Source organism: Megalops cyprinoides, chromosome 6, assembly GCF_013368585.1.
Source record: "Megalops cyprinoides isolate fMegCyp1 chromosome 6, fMegCyp1.pri, whole genome shotgun sequence".
Taxonomy (NCBI): Eukaryota; Metazoa; Chordata; class Actinopteri; order Elopiformes; family Megalopidae; genus Megalops; species Megalops cyprinoides.
In genome coordinates, this window is record NC_050588.1 from 20,390,377 (window position 1) to 20,410,139 (window position 19,763).

Consider the following 19,763-nt stretch of genomic DNA (forward strand, 5'->3'; position numbering starts at 1 on the left):
ACCAAGATTCGCCTGTGTATGTATTCTTAGAGGAACCGGAGGAGTCACCAAGAGAAGAATGGGCACTACACAGGAATCTGTTGAGTCCATGCATGTTTACATCTTCAGAACAAAGTGATGTTGAAGAGACTGTTGCTCTACCTCCTCACAGCATATTTTTGAAAGGTCACGGTAATTAGAGCAGCACAAAAGGTGTAACATCAAATCCAAAAGATGTAACTAATGTCAATACATGCTGTATGTGGCTTTTCCCTTCCAAGAAACCAGGTAGACAGGTAGGTAAACAGTTTTGTACAGCACCCACATACTGAAATTTAGAAAACACTGACTAAACCCAGTCTCAACCCCTTTAGTATTGTTTGAGGAGATCAGACTACACCGTGATCAGTCACTGTTCTCCCATAGCAGAGGTAAGTATAAGTGATGGGGTACTGCATGTGGCCCAGATTAAACAAAGTTGGACTGAGGGTGGATTAAAGAACAACCTCATAGGGAAAAAAAAACATCAGGTTCAAACCTAATGAGAGAGGAAAGCAGATTGGCATCAATGATGTTAACCATTGACTTTGTAAGAAGCAAATTTCATTATAAAACCAAAATACAATAGACCTTCATTTTCGCTTGCAAGTTCACCATCCTGCTCTGCTTATAAGAATGGGGTCAGACACAGGAGTGGCAGCAGCCCCCTAAGGCAAGTCAAGTCTGAAATCATCCGGTTTGTGTCTCAGGTCACATTCATGTCCAAGTCATATGGTTTGAATCCACACCTCTGGCTGCTGCTCCCGGTATAGAGGCTTTTGAGACTCTAGAAACTGATGAAGGATGCTTCATAAATCCAACCATTTAATTAATTTATCCATTCATTCACATAATGGATTGCTGTATGCACTAGCAGGGAATTTATATAATATGCAGCAGTCATCAACTTCTGCATTTCTTTCAGAAGGCCTTTTTAGATGAGCAGAATAAACTTCTGTTGAGAAAGAGGTTTTATCTGCTACGACATGATTTCCACTGTTGTAAAATTCTCATTCCTGGGTGGCTAGGCTACATCCTGACTCTCCCACTCTTATCAAACAGATATTTCTCCCCTCACTTTCCAGCTGCATTCTATGAGAAATCAAGCAGGTGGTCGTTGGCAAGGAAAGCAAGTGAGACAACTGCAGGCATCAGAATTACATAGTTTTACCTGCAGTATTATTTTATGCATCTTGAGAGAAGCAAGAGCAAAGAGCATACATGTCTCCTGTCAGGGCCTGTCAGCATGCTAGAGAGGAGTGGTTTCTGTTTTGACAGGATAAAGCCCCCTTCAGGGCAGAGACTCTGTGTGTGTATGTGTGTGTGTGGGGAGTGGGGGAGGGGGGGGGTGGGGGGGTGAGGGTGGCTTGGGGGTGTCCCACAAGCCTTTGCCTTCAAGAAGTCAACTCTATCCCATATTTGCCGACATTTTCATGTCTGGCCGCAAAGGTTTTCCTCCATTAGACTTGAGGATTCAATCACATCTTTTATAATTAGGTTTGTTACATTTTACAAGTGAGGTGTCACAAAGTGCTGGACGGAGCACATTTTCTGGAGGGAACCTAAAAACTTGAAAAACCAGAACCAATTAGGGACAAAAAATGTTACCTGACCCCAGGAAAAGGGTGCTGAGAGACTCCTGAGAAACAGTGGAACAGAGACACATGAAGATTAGTAAATGCCAATATCTATCAGTTCACTACTAAGTACAATAATTATCTGGTGACTGGTGGGATGACTATTGGTAGGCACTGGAGGGCTATGAGTGGGAAAGCGCTAACTAACAGTGGCCTGGACAGGAAAGTCACCGTATGAATTATTCAATCCACTATGTGGCTTGGGTTCTTGGTAGCAGGAGTTGGGCTGCAGATGAACATGGTTCTCAGATGACATGATGAATAGAAGAAGTGATGAGAAAAGGAAGTGGTGAGAAAGAGGAAAGGGAAAGAGAGAGGAGTAGTCAAAAGAGGACAATGTGATGACAAAATTTTGCAGGGATCCTCCTAAAGAAATTTAGGACTAGTAGACATGAAAGCAATCCATGAGTGCCTCACCCTTTTAAGAACTGGACCTCACTGAAACAGGGCAGGCCCACTAACTCTTAGGTGACAGCTAAGAGTGCTCAGAACCAGAATTTCCTATAGCTACCAGTTACTCATTCATCTGAGAACCCAATACAATAGGACATAGTACAAAGATTTTTAATCTACACTTGGACATTGAGATTGTGTCTGACTCAAAATATCAAATCAAATCCAATACTCCTTCAGTTAAAATACTGCAGGCATTTCAATAAGAGAGAGGCTCTGTGAGAGAGGGCACTTTGTCATTTTTGTGTGGGCAAAAGAATAAGTCATCTTGTCAAGAAACTTGACCTTCTGGTTTGCTACTATTTGCTGAGGAATTTCTGTGGTTTTATGGTTTATCTGTTAAGAATGTGTATACAAGTACTGGCAGTTACTGGGAGCTTTGTCTCTGCATTGAATTGGACACCGTAGTATCTAAAAAACTTTGAACTTGTCCTTGTGAAAATATATAAAGGCAAAGCTGTGTCACCTCAGAGCTGATCAGAGAGGCCCCCTGTGTTTTCACGGAAGTTAGCCAGTGGAGGTGTACACATATTATGCTGCACATTCGTTTTTATGAGAACAGGCTTGAGTCAGGCTTTAGTTTCACATTACATTGTTTACTTAACAGACAGCCTTCTCCAGGACACCTTTACCTAACTTTCATTTCAGCCATTTTACACAGCCATATTTAAACTGAAGGAATTCAGGTGAAGCACCTTGAACAAAGGTACAACAGGAGTTCCCCACCTAGAATTACAATATTGGATTACAAGCCCTGGTCCTTGACACTAGGTGACACTGCTGCCATTCTCCATTCGTCCGTTTGTTTACCAGGACAATTTGGCCATATATTATTTGACTATAATATTGACCTGTCTCAGAACAGTTACAGCAGCCACAACATGCAGGGCAGACAAACCTCAGACCTATGTTAGTGTAACAATGAAAATACTTACAAGTTCTGTTTCCTCATCTCAGTGTGTTTGACCGCAATGTCAGCTACATAGTCCTTAAATTATGCTCAAACTATTCTTGTTTTAATGCCTTTCACATTTTAGCTCAACATTGTGACATTGTGAACCAAATGTTTCACGGTGCACCAGGTGTCCAGTGCTCTCCCAGTATCCCATGGACTCAATTATAAGAAGTGCATTATTTTGAAAAGTGACTCAGGTACTGACTAATCGTGCTAGTCAAGAGTGTCAAACAATGACCAGGTAATAATTCATTCTTCTCACTCTGCTTTCCATTTGTTATCCTGTCTTCAAAATCCTGTACCCTGTAACACCGTAAATCTTCTGTAAAAGCACTTGAGAGGTCTGGAATTCAGTTTTACAGCCATGCAAAGCAGCAATTAAAAAGATAAATACTGAGAGATAAATACCAGAGCTGGCCGTCGCGTGGGTTGTCTCAGAGCCCATGGTTTCAGAAATGGATGACAACATTGATAATTGTTGCACTGAAATGTGTGTCTTGTCTTTAGAAAGTTAACCATGCTGTTTATGTCATTTTCTTCAAAGATTAAGGCTTGCATAAGTTTATGTTCATGCTCAATGGGGTCATGTAAAATATAACAAAAAAAATATATTTGTACAAAAAAAAGCACAACTCAACAAACATATATGGAAAGAAGTTTTTTGTATCCCCCGTTCCAAGGCCAGTGTGACAGGTGTAATATAAGGAGCAGGGTGAACCCAAATACAGAGAGCACACGAGACACAAGAGGTTTGGTTCAAAGAAAACAAATTTACTTTTACTGCAGATTCGCAAGATACAAAACAGCCTTGGGCAAAAGTACACACACTAGGCATGGCAACTCAAGACTGAGTAAAGACATTAACAAAGGGCAAGGCTTTAACAACAGGGAGCACAGGTGTTAACAATAACTAATCAAAATAGGTGAATGCCATTAACTAAACTTAATTTAACTAAATGAGACACAGAGAACACAGGAAGTTATATGGCCATCTGGTGTCCAACTGAGGAAGCAGCAGTTACACTCCGGACAACAGGATTTTCTGGCCTTCACATTTTTTAGCCTCTTTAACTTAAACCATGCACTTGCTCTTGATTGTTGCTCATTTTGCTAATTCTCTCGAAGTAGTAGAAGGATAAAGCTTTGAGAGACACTAACATGACAGCAATCCAATGTGATTTAACTTCTCAGATAACTAACACCTGTAAAAATCATGTATTTTCTCTCCTGTCAAACACACTCAGCACAGCGAGTTCTTATGGAGAGAGAGTCAAAACAATCAAGTGGGATAAAACAGCTTGACTTATTTATTGTTGGGATATTTGAAACAGTGCAAAAGATGGACATGATAGAGTGTTTTTGTATTATATAGTTCTCGGTAGTGGTTTACAAACTTTTTTCGTGTGACACAGTTGAGGAAAATTATTAACCTAACATAATTAGCAACATACATGACTTGAGTTTTCAAATTGTAATGCTCCAATAAACAACAGCTTCACCCACTTAATTAGCACTAGCTAAAGCCATTAAGTGGCCTATAACAAAAAGACTGCTGAGTTTCACCTGCACCTTGGTAACTTTCCCTTCAAGTTCACTCACAATTGATTAACATGAGGAGCATTCTCAAACAACTTAATTTTCCAGTTCAGGTTTGCCTCATTTCAAAGCAGGTTAATGTAAGTCAAGAGTAACTAGTGTAACTAGTGTAACAGTCTTGAAACTGCTGACAGGGAGAGTATATGTAAAGCTGTCTGTAAGTAAGGGGAGGGACAAAGAGAGTGTGTGTAAAGCTGGTAGTAATGGGGCAGAGAGTTTGTGTAAAGCTGTAAGTAATGAAACAGAGAGACTGTGTAAAGCTGTAAGTAATGAAACAGAGAGACTGTGTAAAGCTGTAAGTAATGAAACAGAGAGACTGTGTAAAGCTGTAAGTAATGGCACAGACAGACTGTGCAAAACTTTGTGGAACTATTCATTTTAAAAATCTTTTAGTAATGGAACAGAGAGAGGACATGTAAAGCTGTCTGCATATAATAGGAAAGTGTTTCCAGTGAATCAGGATATTAACAGTATCTCTGTAGTGTGTGTAGTAGATGTGTTCTGAGACAGCACAGCAATTCAAGTGCAAGTGATCCATCCAATTGATGCTGCATGCAACCAGATTTCTATTGGTTACACATCTGCTCCTTTTTAGTTAAATTCACTTTACTTGTGCTTTACCTGAAGCAATAGTTATGGAGACTACCTACTTTAGGGGTGGAAAATAGTGAAATGCCCTGCATTTATTTGTGGAAGACACTTTGGCATCTTGCTAACTAACAGGACAAAATACAAATCATCTTCATTTCTATGATAGTCTGTTGCTATATAGCTAATTGCTCTCTGCTTTATACTGAAGATTCAAGACTGTGTGGCATGGTAAGTCCAGGAACACTGAATGAACTGTATTATTCACCAGATCCCATTACAGACATACAGCTTTCTTTCCCTTCTTGAACTCTTTATGAACATAATGCTAGTGCCATCTAGTGACACTTCAAAATGGCATCACACTTCGGCCCTGTTCACACCATCTTTGGGTGATGTGATCACAAGTGGACAGCTCTAAGTACAGGTGTGAACGCACCCAAGATGCATTGAGGACGCATTGAGATCTGATCGCTCAGACCACATTCAGAGGTGGTCTGGGCCGCATATGGCCACATTCTTTTTAGCAGTGTGTACGCGAATGTGTCCTGGGCCACGTTGAAAGACCGCCTACTCACAGGGATTAAAGTTCTCCATCACTACAACGTGAGAGAGAATGGGTGCGGGTCTGACAGTAGCGCAAACTCATGGTGTCCCGTAGGCTATACAGCCACCGGGCTCACGGTGTCCCGGACAACAATATTTTAATGCTTCAGAAAATATTAATCACTGTCAGGTCAGCAAAGATTTGTGTATGTAGGTAAAGCTTAGTATCATGTCTTTTTGATGAAGTTACATTTTGGATTCACTGACAGTGAGTAATCTTTTCTGAAGCAAGGCTCTATTCGTGGCACTGTCATGCAAAATAAGCTGAAACACATTATTATACTAACAAAACACAAAGTTCAAGTATCCCTATGATTCTAAAGACCTGCCTTAAATTAACCCCGTACCGATTTTCAAAATTAAATACACATACACCCAGAACCGGCTTCCTAGCGCGTAATCCATCTCTTTGTCGTGATTGGTCATTTGGTGCGTGTACGTGTTTATTTGCATATAGAGCGGGGAAGTGAGATCCGATCACAAGTCGTCACTCGACATGCATGTGGAGCCGCATTCTAATGCTAGGTGTGAACTGACATACTTGGAGCTGTCCACTTGCAATCGGATCACCCAAGATGCATGTTAATGCCAGGTGTGAACAGGGCCTTCCTTAGCCGACAATAAAATTATAAAGCCCAAGGTATAGCTTAGCGGGCAGGGCTTTTTGTAACTATCTGCCGTTGAAGCAAAGCGTGGGACATGGAACTTCCTCAATCTATAAATTGGTGTACAAATACAGGACACAATTGCAATTGCTGTAATGTGAATCAACTTGGCCAGCGCTTCTCTGTCCTGGTCTTGGGGATCCATTGTGGATGCTGGTCTACTTTCAGGTTGCTTTCTCTTAACTAGGATTGATTAAGATGGTCATTGAACAGTGACTTGCATTTGATATTCCTTAAATAGTATCTGCTCTGAGCCCATCATACGCAAACAAGTCTATACAGAGTAGCAAGACAGAATAATTTCTGGGGAAGGGCAAAACAATGTCTGGGTTTTAATTATCACAGAGGTTTGGGTAAAGTACAGTACAATATATCTGAAGTAGATAATGAACAGGTTAAGCATAAACCACTACCTGGATCTGCATTTCTAAATAAATTTGGCTCATGTTCAGCTACCTTGGAAAGCACTCTTGCAGACTTAAAAATGCAGACTGACTGGCCTACCTTCATGCACTAATAAGCCTCTGCAGTTGATATAGAATGTGGCTGTATGTCTGGTTTTCGACCAATCAAAAAAGGCTCACATTACACCTCTCTTGGTCTCGCTCCACTGGCTCCCTGTAGCTGCCCGCATCATGTTCAAGGCATTGATGCTTGCATACAGGGCAACCAACAAAACTGCACCTACCTACCTAAACTCACTACTGCAAGCCTATGTTCCCTCCTGACTGTTACGCTCTGCTACCGAACAGCTTCTGGTGGTCCCGTCGCATTGCGGTGTAAAATCACCATCAGAGAAAGCAGTGCAATCTATCTTTAGGCGGTCCCGTCAGTATTAGCTATCTTACTCAGGCACAACTGTACTAAATGCCTAACACAATATCATGAAAAGCACTTGAAAAGCTTCCCATGAATTTCCTAAGAAGTCTGATAATTGTGCTCCCATTCAAAAGAACTGACTGAAGCTTTTTAATTGTTTGCTTTGGATCACTTGCTCTGTGGTATTCCTTCTTGAATCAAGTTAGCTGGAAAGACATCTAATGCATCTGTGTCAGTGAGACACCTGAGATTTTTTTAAAACAACAGTGTAGTGCTAGAAATACGCAAAATTCATTGGAAGCCACACCCAGATTGAAAGAGATGGGTAGGGCAGGCCAGCTAAACCACCATGATAAAATCACCATGGTTACTGTATTTACTTTATAAACCTTAGCACACAAAGTGCACTACATCACATTAGGAACCATTCTGTACTCACAATTGACATCTTTTTTGGTATCAATTGAGACATTCAGTTCTCACTTAAAATATGCTCTATGACTGTCAAAATATCTAAATGTTCTTATTAAAAACTGATTAAGTAAAGACAGTGAATAATTAGTAGAATCTGATGTGGTCTGTTTAAAATTGTGCATGTTTTTTTTTTCACCAAAATTCAACCCCACATCTTCTTCAAGAGAAAGGAAAGACAAATTCTAATCAGTTGACTTATCTGTTGATAGAAAGTTAAGTATGGAACCGGGACCGGGCGGAGTCCAGGGTGTACCGCACTCTGTATTGCCTGCAGGTACCCTGCTTAAAAATTATTGTATTTCAACTGCGCTTGGATCCTTTCATTTTTGGAGTCTGTCTCAGAACACATCTACTACACACACTACAGAGATACTGTTAATATCCTGATTCACTGGAAACACTTTCCTATTATATGCAGACAGCTTTACATGTCCTCTCTCTGTTCCATTACTAAAAGATTTTTAAAATGAATAGTTCCACAAAGTTTTGCACAGTCTGTCTGTGCCATTACTTACAGCTTTACACAGTCTCTCTGTTTCATTACTTACAGCTTTACACAGTCTCTCTGTTTCATTACTTACAGCTTTACACAAACTCTCTGCCCCATTACTACCAGCTTTACACACACTCTCTTTGTCCCTCCCCTTACTTACAGACAGCTTTACATATACTCTCCCTGTCAGCAGTTTCAAGACTGTTACACTAGTTACACTAGTAAGGGCGAAAGTGAGCATGCTTTGCCAGGTCTCTTTACTCCCTGCTCCTTGCCCTCCCTGCATGTGTGATCAAACCCCTGCTGCTCAGTTAGTCCACAACATCTCCTTTTTTTACCAACATTTCATACTGTTTTGTTAAAAACACTTTACATTTAGCACTTTGGAAGTCACTCTGTATAATGTTAATGTTGAAGGCAACTGAATTATTATGAGTGACAAATTTATTTAGAAATCTAATTGAATGGTTTTGCCATGTTTTTCACTCTGTTTGCCAAAGAAGAGAACAGGAAGCAGATGGCAAAACCACTAATTCCAATAGACCACTTCATAATTGAAGTAATGAATTCCTCAGTCCTCCTACATGATCCAGGTCTGTCATTGTGACATTAGTCCTGTCAAACAGGCATTATTGCATGTCTTTGAAACCCTTACCTGATGTTTATACATTCCACGGAACCATAATCTCTACTAGTGTTATGGCTGGGTGATGGAAACTTGGCTGAAGTAATAGATCTACAACAGGAACATGGCTGGCATTTTCATTTACTTGCATACATTTTATAGCCTTACATTTTTCCAGGTAGATATTTTGTAAATCTAGACTTTTTGAAGACAATATATAAAAGAAATGATAAAACATCAGGAATCATGTAAAATTTTACAATTTGATATCAAAAAGTCCAAATCACACTGATATAAAATGTATAATGTAACCACCTGCCTGAAATGATATTACTGTATATAATTAAAGAAACACATTCCCAGACTAAATCACTGACAGAGTCTGGTCAGCAGATCTCAGGTTTATTTATGTTTTATATTTTCATGCAGACTTTGCCATGAGGGCAGAAAGCCCTTGCAGCAGTGGTCCAAAAGTTAGAGAAAATATCATTCACAATTCTAACAGAATAAGCAAGAACTGGCAACCCTGTTGTAAACACCAGGTTTGAGCCCTGCTGAAGTATTGCAATGATCCCAGAAGGTGAATAGAAAACAGAATACACAGATAGAACAGACACAAATAGACACACCCACCGCTCTACCACATAGATGCACACCCTCACATAACCACACACACACACACACACACACACACACACACACACACACACACACATGCACACACTTGTCCAGTGTAGATTAGATGACAGTGTTATCTCCGGGTATTTTGGTTCCCCTTAAATTCAGAGCTGACACTCATTTATTTGACTCCTCTCTGAAGGGTCAGGAACCACACTTGGATTAGCTTCACCACGTTTGGATATAACATGAAGTTTGGCTTCATAATCCTTGTGCTCCTGGTGAGTCAGTCTGTGAATGTTTTTACTTTATGTAAAACAAGCAACATTTATTATCCTCTGAAGAAGAGAGTTATGTCTATGATAATTACAAAACAATTTTAAGTCATAGAGACAGAATTATTTCATTCACTTCTTATTGAAGTGATTCTTGGCCTGTCTGTGTTCTGCTCAGTATTCCCTAACAAAGCAAATGTTTCTATCAGCTCCTGGATACGCTCCATACTTCCTCTGCAGAGAGCAGAATGCGTCACAAGAGAGCCTGGATCATAGACTCATTCAGCATTGACGAAGAACATCCCGGGCCTTTCCCATACAAGTTTGGAACTGTACGTGTGAATATATCACTGCATAAATCTATTTCCCTCATGTACGTTTTCGGGTGTGTAGGGAAACAAGTTACAAATACTAATGAAAGGAAGGGAGAACCATATTCGGTCATTACAATGACAGCTTTAATAATGACAACACCTTTCATAGTCTAGTATGTAAAAATATAATTATAGTAAACATACAGTGGACTCCACTAACTGTCCATCTGCGACAATTTAATTTTCAAAGGTGCTTGGTTCTCAAAAATGGTACTATGAATACTATACAATACTATACTGTACTATGAATGCATAAAATGAGTCGTATGTGTTAAGTAATGGTTTTCTCTTATTTTACAAATGTTTTTACCTAAATCCTCAAACACTGAGCCAATCATATTTGAATTTACTGTATTTGTGTACAACATCCTGTTACATACATAAAATATGACTTTGTTTAGAGTGACACCATGCATATTGCTAGTTTGTGTATGCTGTAATACCCTAATGCAGTCCATGTCATCAAGATAAATTCTTTGAAACGTAAAAAAATACTCATATTTTAGTATCTCTGTGATATTTGGGTCTGTCAAACTGTCACATGTACTATTTGATCAAAAACTCCAGTCCAGTGTGTCAGCTGCTGTCTCAGTCAGCAGGGAGTTCTATGAACCTTCTTGAATATAGGTGCCCTGCTATTGCTTTCTTGTGTTTTCCTTTGTACTTGTTTCGTTCGCTTCTCTTTTAACTGCAACATCGACTGGCATCCAACAACTTGCCTAAGATATTCTGAGAATATACCAAAATAAGCTCCTGAGTAGCTTTGTGGTCAAGGCATTTACTCTGAAGGCAAGCTGAACTCTATGGCCCAGGTCAGATCTCGACTGTGTCACCAGCTGATGATGACCAGGAGCACACACAGCAGAACAAATTGGCTTCATTATACTAGGGGATAGGGGTGGGTAGGCTAGCCAGGGGCCAGACCCCCACTAATCATTTGGGTGCATGCATTCTGTGTAAACCTGGCACGCATCTTCTTCTGACTCATGTCTGTGCAAGCTTGGCATGGGGAATGTGGTGAAGCAGCACTTGGTATCACATGTTTCCAATATAAAAATACACTACATAAAAATACATTCATTCAAACAATGTATTTATTCCTTTTGGCTTCATTTAAAACAATGTTGTCAATTGAGCATTGTATTACATGTTTTGAATGAGCCCAAAATTATTCTGATTCAGATAAGCTGATTGTGCACAAGTTCATTACATGAGTGTTTAAACAGAGTATAGGACTGATTTTCCAAAGTGTTTTTGATCATCATGAGGTTAATTTTCTCACCAGTGATTTTTATAATGAGATTGCACTGTATGAAATTAACACTGCCCACAGTCACTGATCTTTACCCTACAATGCATCTTAGATTCATGTTGAGCCTCAACACCTTCAAGCTGTGAGACTGACGCTTAGTGGAGAAGGTGTAGACAAAGACCCAAAAGGAATTTTCGTCATTGACCCTGATGGAAATATTTTGGCCAAGAAGAAAGTTGACTATGAAGATTTACCAAACAAACAATTAGAGGTAAGCAAAGTATTTATATTCTGAAAATTATTAGTTCCACAAAAGATGACTTTTTTCTGGTGTATGCATATTGCATATTGTTTGTACCAATATATGTGTTCAGAATCTAAATTAATATGTCATTACAGGTAACATTTGAAGCAGTAGATCAGGAAAATAATAAGGCGATTACAAGGCTAGCAGTAATCATAACTGTGAATGACGTCAATGACAACCCCCCACGATTTAGCAGAGATGTGTTCAAAACATATGTTGAAGAATCAATGACCCAAGGTAACTTCCATCTGCATTTTCACATACACACAAATGCACACAGAGACACATCCACATACATAGAAACATGCACATGCATGTATGCATATGCATATTTTTATATTTTTATACATATTTTTTATAATCATGTTCTCTTTCCTCACAAAATGCACCCAGTAAGAAATCCACACCTTACTAATTTTATCCTTATTCTGAACATGATATTTTTCTTCCCTTCACAAAGTGTTCAAATCTTGCGCTGTGTGATGATTTCTGTATCTTAATTATTAACAATAAATATTGGTATAAAAGTATATCACACACTTTTTCTGGCCTTTCAACAGGGACAAATGTATCCAATTTGATGGCCGAAGATTCTGACAAGCCGAATACCCCGAATTCAACCTTTGATTACAGTATTACTTCTGTTTCACCCAATACACTCAATGCAGAATTCTACGTTGAGCAACAGCAGCAGACAGGTGTACTCTCTTTCAGGGGATGTTTGGACTATGAGGTGAAAACATAGCACTGCAATGTGTGCTTAGAACCAGCGGAATCATATTGATACATTTTGAGGACATATTATGAGCATGGATAAAATGTTGCACTTCATACATTTTGTAAATTGTTTAACTAACCATTTTAGTGATAAACATTATTCATGATAAAACATCCCATGATAATACTGCAAGTGAGGATAATAATAATAATAAATAATTGCATTTTTGCTTTAGCAAGTACATTAAAAGCATTTATTGAGTTATTCTTTACCCCAGCAATGAAGTTAAAACCAAATTAATATTAATTAATAGGGTTTGGAAGGATTAAGTGACAGACATTATACACAAAATGTCAGTCGTCTGCACTGCTTTATTTCAAAATCCATATTTCTGGCGTTAAATATGAAAATATTTGCAGGTATATTTCACTCTTTGACAGATTATTTTTAAATGCACTTTTGAGAATTGAATGTGCTCCCTTCGACACTATGAGTGAATCTATGGTTTTGTATTCAGAAAACTGAAAAGTACACTGTGGTGGTTGAAGCAAAGGATCGTGGGGAAGTGATTCGTCGCTCAAGCTCTTGCACGGTCATCGTTCATGTTCAGGACAAAAACAACCACATGCCCACCTTCAATGGTCTCACAGTAAGCTAAGAACCGTTGTATTTTCAAACAAATTACCTTTACATACCTTTACAAAATGAGAAATCAATTCTTCATACCATTTTACATGAATTTATGATAAAATTATTACCTTTAAAGCAGCCCAGATTTGAATCCTTAACTTTTCCCATATGCTGTAGCCTACAGCAATCTGAGTTATTTATTAAAAATCTAAAAAAAAAAGAAAAAAAAAAAAAGCTTAAGATGTAAAACATGAAATAAAGAAGAAAACCTCCTCCATTTAGAAGATTTGGCTCAGAATGTAAAAGGCATAATCCATTCTGGGCACACATATTTACTTATTTGAAGTATTATGGTAAAATGTGTGTCAAAAGCATGGGCGTAACCTTGGGTTGAACATTGGGGGGGTTGAGGTCTCCATGAATATGATTATTTGGGGGGGGGCTGTATTGGCTGGTTTTGATTATTGGGGGGGTTACAACCTCCCCATCCCCCCTGTAATTTACACCCATGGTCAAAAGCCAGCCAACAGCATTAGAGACATGAGGTTTTTAGGTTCCATGTTTCTATGTTTCAGGGGACCAGACGAGTAAAAGAGGGGGAGTCTGGGATATCTCCTCTCCGACTGCACGTCACAGATAAAGACACAAATGGCACCGCAGCATGGAGGGCAAAATACACGATACACGGAGACACAGGAGAGCACTTTAAGATTGAAACTGACCCAGAAACTAATGACGGAATCCTGACAGTCATAAAGGTGACCAAATATTAAATATTTTTACATTTACATTAAATTACATTTACAATATTTTTACATTCTATGAATAATTAGTTAATTAGTTAATTTAATACAGTTCTATGTTTAATGCGTAATTGATGCTGGGGTTTTCTGATGTTTATTTATAATCTGTTAACCAATTATTCATATCTAATAGTTTGCAGTACTATTTCAGTAGGATAAGCAAACTTATCATAGAATTCAGTAGTAAACTGATCACATACAAGAGTAATGCTATACTGTGGGGTCTGTAGGACATTATACTGAGAGTCATCTGATGTCTGTGTGACCACAGCCTCTGGACTTCGAGGAGAGTGCAGCAAGACACCTGTCAATCAGCGTGGACAACGAGGAGCCTTACTTCTCCTGCCAGGTGAAGAGGAAGACGTCCACGGGCCTGTGGGAAGTGGCCTACACTAGAGAAAAAGGGGGCATGCCTGCAACTCTGAACATCACCATTGAAGTGGAGGATGTTGATGAACCCCCAGAATTTAATCCAACAGTGAAAAAGATTTACGTAAAGGAAAATGTAGAGGTTGGATACCCACTGACAACATTCGATGCCATGGACAAGGACAGGTCCTCCTCAGGTGACCTCATGTAAGATGGTTAAGATGGATATTATTTTATACATTTTCTGTCAATGATGTGAGCAGATATGTGTTATGAAAATAATACTGACTGTGTTGTATACATGTTCTATAAAATAGTTATTGTCTACTAAATAGAAATTGTTCCTCTCTTCCTCACTCTCACAGATACATTAAAGGTGATGACCCTGGGGGCTGGGTGAAGGTGGATTTAAAAACTGCCAAAATTACAACAGCTAAGATACTGGACAGAGAATCAGTCCTTGTGGTGAATAACACCTACAATGTAATCATATATGCTGTAGATAAAGGTAAGCCCAATTAAAAAACAATTTGAATTCAATATGAGTAGGCAGTTTATTTGGCTTACTTTTAATGATGTCATATATGTGATCACTTAACTCAGAATTTTGAAATGTGCAAATGCTTCATATTTCCCACTGGCAGGTTCACGCCTCCTGACTGGCACAGGGACACTCATAATCCACCTGATGGATGAGAATGACAACCTGCCCCTGCTGAAAGTAAACACATTGGACGTGTGCTTATCCGACAAACCCACCATGACTCCTATCAGCGCCTATGACCTGGATGAGGAACCAGAAAGCACACCCTTTTATTTTGAGCTGCTTGGTGATGTGGAGGGAAAATGGAGTCTTGACCCTGAATATGGTAAAAAAAAAAAAAAAAAAACCACTTCAGATGTTCTCTGGCATGTTATTTCTTAATTGTGGTCATGGAGTCCTTGTTTGAACTGAGCTCAGTTGATCAGGTTACACGGAGTTGTAGATTAAACACTGACACTTTGACAGCTAGCCACTGAAGGAAGGAAATGTGTTGGTCTGAACGTGTGTTTGTGCTGATAGAAATGTTAAATATTACTATTAATATGAATAAATTACTATTAAAAGTTTCATTACATTTATTGTGTTAGTGTGCAGCATGAGATGAGAAGAAATAGATTATATGACAACAATATGTATATGACAATATAGTGAGATTAATTAAATATTAATGATTTTTTGGAAAAGTAATGTACGGCCTCAAACTAGTAATACTACAGCTAGTCAAGCTAATTAAATGGAGACAGTGGCCCTAAATTTGTTCAAGTCCAAAATTTGCTGTATTGCTGTATTGACATACAAATTAATAGCAGCTCTCATTTTCTGAAGGGACCACTGTTAACCTGGTGAAGGAGAGGATAGTTTACTCTGGACACCATGAGCTGCAGCTGCAGATCTCCAACATGCAGGGGCAGTCCTCAGTCCAGAACCTCTCTGTCACTGTGTGTGACTGTTCTATGACTGTAAACTGTCGGCTCCGTCAAGCTCCCAGCTCCCGATTTGGGGGCAGCGCTATTGGGATCATGTTTGTGGCCTTGCTTGTGTCACTTGGTAAGAGACGTGTCTGCATTATGCAAACTCTGCCTCAAAAAGTCCACACACATACACAAGCTCCAGGCAGAAGTTACCCCAAATGCTCATCAAGGGTCAGTTGTACGTTTAAGCTTATAATAGGTAAGGTTCAAATTGTGGCTGGGAAAGCTGATGCAAGATTTATGGACACCCCGTACCCAAATACATACACACAGAGCACACAGAGCTTGCAGCTGCCTACCACTGAGAACAGCACCACCACTTACAGCACCATCTGGTGGAGCTTAGTGTATGCTATTTCATGGGCTGCCCTCAAAACTGAAAAAGTTACTAAAATAGGACTATACGCTTTTAACATTCTGATGATTTGGAATTTTTATATGTAATATTACGATCATAAGAACATAATCCCTCAAACCTTTCAGTAGCACCTGAAAGTCCTCTTCCTGTATGATGTTAAAATGAGTTTTTTGATGTTTGCCTCAGTTTTGCTGCTTTTGGTCCTTCTCCTGTCCTGTGAGAAAGAGAAAATTGCCTTCCCGTTCTACCCTGCTTCAGGAGATGCACTTCTCCCCTCAAACATCGAGACACCTGGAACTGATTGCAAGGTAACTCTCAACTCTCTTCTCAGTGGGAGTCAAATAATGTGATCTGAAAATGTATGCACTGCACATTAGGGTCCACTGTGCATTAAATAACAAATAAAATAATTTCTTAATAAGATGAACTATTGTATAATCTATTCCCCCATTGTTCGTACATTCAACCAAGCTTGTTTGAATGTGTTATATTTGTTGAATAGTTGACTGAATTGCTTCAGTTAATTATTCTGCAGTATTAATGTGTGAAAGCCATATAAGCCACCTAAGGTAAGGACATCTGTTAAGCAAACAAATGATAATTAAATATGTACAGCCATTTTGTATGCACAATATTCATTATTACCATTGTTTTCTTTCAAATGCAAAGATTCCTGATACATTTCGAGAGTCCCAAGTGGACAAGGGCCATGTAGAAGTATCTAAAGGTCTTCACAATGGTGTATTTCAACAGACCCACATCAGTCAGCATGTAAGTAAACAAACTCTGCTATTACTTCAAATGATCAAACATGATGAACTGTTTCTGAGGAAACTAGAACTACAAGCTATGCATGAGGCAACAATATTTAAATGCAAATTCAGTTAACTGACTCCAGTCTGAAAAACTTAGAGTATGTCTGCAATGGAAATTCCATGTAGAGATCTTGGTCTGAATTGAGTTGGACTAAAATATTCAAAATTTCTCTCAGGCTGGAAATCATAACTTCTACCAAAACCGGGAGGGACGGCGTTATGATCTACATGCCAGTAACTAACAGTACATGGTGCAGTGTGAATGTGCACAAGTATAAGTAATATAAAAGTGTTTGAGCTGCTCCCAGTTTTGAAGCTTGCCAGTGCTTACTGAATCAAATGCCTGTTGTAATTTCCTAAACCCAGTATATATATATACACTGGTACAGAATCAAATGAAGAGATTTTTATTTGTATTGCAGTTGATCATTTCCTACATTTATATCATGTTGCCCAATGGACTTTCACGTTTGATGTTTCACGTTTTTGTTTTTATTGTTTTATTGTTTAACAGAGATTGACGTCTAGTAGTAAATATTTGGCCTCTCGTGGCAGAGCTTTTGTGATGAGAAATGAAGCCCTTACATCTTTGATATATCAGGTATGGTACACATCATGAGCTTGCCCAGAGAGCTATGCTCTCCACTTGGGTGCTAGTCTTTCATTTTTTAATGATTTTGATAGAATATGTCTGTTTACGACATGGTAAAGTTGCATTAATATTTTATGCATTTGTTCCAAAGGTACCCTTAAACATGGAACCCAATAATGGTTCTGTTTTACAAACAATCTATTATCTCTTCTTATTCTACATTTGAGTACGTACTGGATGAAATAGGGCCCTTGCTAGGCAACAACAGCATTGTCCCATTAGAACTTTGGACCCAATCATATGTCCCCAAAATTAGGGCTTGTTTTTTTTTTTTATAATAACTGCACTGCAGATTCAACATAAATACAATATCCTTTAGTAAATTGTATGACTTATTCAATTCACCAAACCCATTAAATACGTCGGTCAACATTCTATGAAGTGGTCTAGAAAAAAATCAGTGGAGGAAAAAAATCATCACTTCACTGAATCTGTCCCTTGTGTCCGTTTGCAGAGGCTGGGTTCAATCCAGGCACCTGGACAGGAGCTGTGTGATTACGACCCCAAACAGTACGCTTATGAGGGAGACTCAGGGTCGGATCCAGAGCTGGACGCCATCTCCATTGACGGGAACAAGTTTGATCCAGATGAGCTTCGAGACCTGGACCCCAGATTTCTTAGACTGGCCACAATATGCAATCGCAGCACGACACTGCATCAGAGCCAATTCAGATAGGGCTGGGTCTAACAGACTAAACACCGGACCCATTGGCATAGATCCCATCGAGCCAATCACATAACTGCTGAGGCAGTCAGAGAGCAGGAAGGTGTGACCTGAGGACCATTAGACTTTTTGTACAAAGTAAAGATTATTTGCAAGCATAGGGAGTATTTTCAGCATTTCCGTTTAAAACATGAAGGGACGCGACAATGAACTGTTCTAAAAACAAAAGAAAAGAAAACAACTGAAAAGCTTGTATGGCAGCTGTAAAGCTAATACGTAAATGACAAAATATAAACATGAGCACATGGTCATATTACTATTTACTTTTAAACAAGCCTTTATTTAAGCTCATAGAAGATACCACTGTTTCCCCTGTTATCACTATTACATCTGTTGCCTGCAGCGTGAGAAATATGGATTTAGTTTTACTTAGGCTTTCAGACGCAGAGTGGAATCAGGACACGGTTCGCTGCTCCTGTCTGCCCTGGTGCATTTCGCTCTATGATAGGGTAATTAGTCTATAGTAGAATCACCAGTCCTGGCAGGTATTGCAATGTAACAGAATAACTGGTCCCCAAGTATTGCCAGGCCAGGTGTGTATTGTACTATATAGAAAAGTAAGTAGCCCAGTAGAATCACCAGTTCTGGTGTGCATTGCACTTGTATGCATGGGTAATTATTCCAGCAAAATGAACAGCCCTGGCATGCATTGCAAAGTAATACAGTGGTTATTCATTCAGCAGGCTGAGCAGTCCTGGCTGGCTGGCAGCTATCAGTTTGATGTGCACAGGTCTTTACATCCACAGCAGCCCATATGCAAAGATCACAAAGACCTCATCCACCAGAGTAAGAGAGGGGATCCTGCTGTCCAGCAGCCGTCCAAACCGAGCCCCACATGCAGCAATTACTGTCGAACCGGGAGCTGCACTGCACAACTGAACATCTGAACTGAATGAAAGAAACCACACAAACTTTTTTTTTTTTTTTTTTTAATGAATGGGAACAAAATTACGGAAATGTGTTACTGTTATAACCAATGACATCATTTGCAATCTCCCATTCATGCCGCATACTGTGTGTCCTGTTCTTTAATATGTATGAATTACTTCAAATATGTGGGCGTGGAAATGCACTATATGCAAAGTTGTGGATATGAACTTCTGCTATGCAAATGAAAGCAAATGCAGAAATTTAATTTTTTTTAAATGAATTCTTTTTTATTTTATCAATTGGCATGTGTTATTTTCAGTAGAAACAGTGGATGGGGTGGGGGGAAAGTGTAATGGTGGGAGTGTGGGGTGGTCGGGTTTAGCAGTGGTTGGGAAGCAATGGGTGGATCCATGCCTTTTACTCCGGCTTTGAATTGGCCTTAGTAGGTCCATGCATCTGTACTTGGCTTGTGATATCAGGACAGGGTGATTTAGTCCTTAGTTCTTAATTCCTCCATCACCAGAGAGCGATTTGAAGTGAAATTGTGGTTATTT

At 39.2% G+C, this 19,763-nt stretch overlaps 1 protein-coding gene across 1 annotated transcript; it reads left to right on the forward strand.

The window, feature by feature from the left end:
- Nucleotides 1-8,030: 8,030 nt before the first annotated feature.
- On the forward strand, nucleotides 8,031-18,575 carry LOC118779020 (cadherin-like protein 26). The gene is made up of 15 exons (XM_036530843.1): nucleotides 8,031-8,060; nucleotides 8,154-8,185; nucleotides 10,070-10,154; nucleotides 11,848-11,992; nucleotides 12,316-12,488; nucleotides 12,991-13,122; nucleotides 13,679-13,861; nucleotides 14,178-14,482; nucleotides 14,641-14,783; nucleotides 14,920-15,144; nucleotides 15,645-15,866; nucleotides 16,335-16,456; nucleotides 16,818-16,919; nucleotides 17,478-17,564; nucleotides 18,070-18,575. Exons 1-15 carry the CDS (start codon nucleotides 8,031-8,033, stop codon nucleotides 18,289-18,291), a joined length of 2,208 nt encoding a protein of 735 aa, XP_036386736.1. The 3' UTR covers nucleotides 18,292-18,575.
- The last annotated feature ends 1,188 nt before the right edge of the window (nucleotides 18,576-19,763 follow it).

What these genes read in the sequence shown, in the direction of transcription:
- LOC118779020 (XM_036530843.1), top strand. Translation starts at nt 8,031, where the DNA reads ATGGAACCGGGACCGGGCGGAGTCCAGGGT. An exon ending in TGAAGAATCAATGACCCAAG is followed by an intron (nt 11,993 to 12,315) that starts GTAACTTCCATC and finishes GCCTTTCAACAG; the next exon opens with GGACAAATGTATCCAATTTG. An exon ending in CACCTGGAACTGATTGCAAG is followed by an intron (nt 16,457 to 16,817) that starts GTAACTCTCAAC and finishes TCAAATGCAAAG; the next exon opens with ATTCCTGATACATTTCGAGA.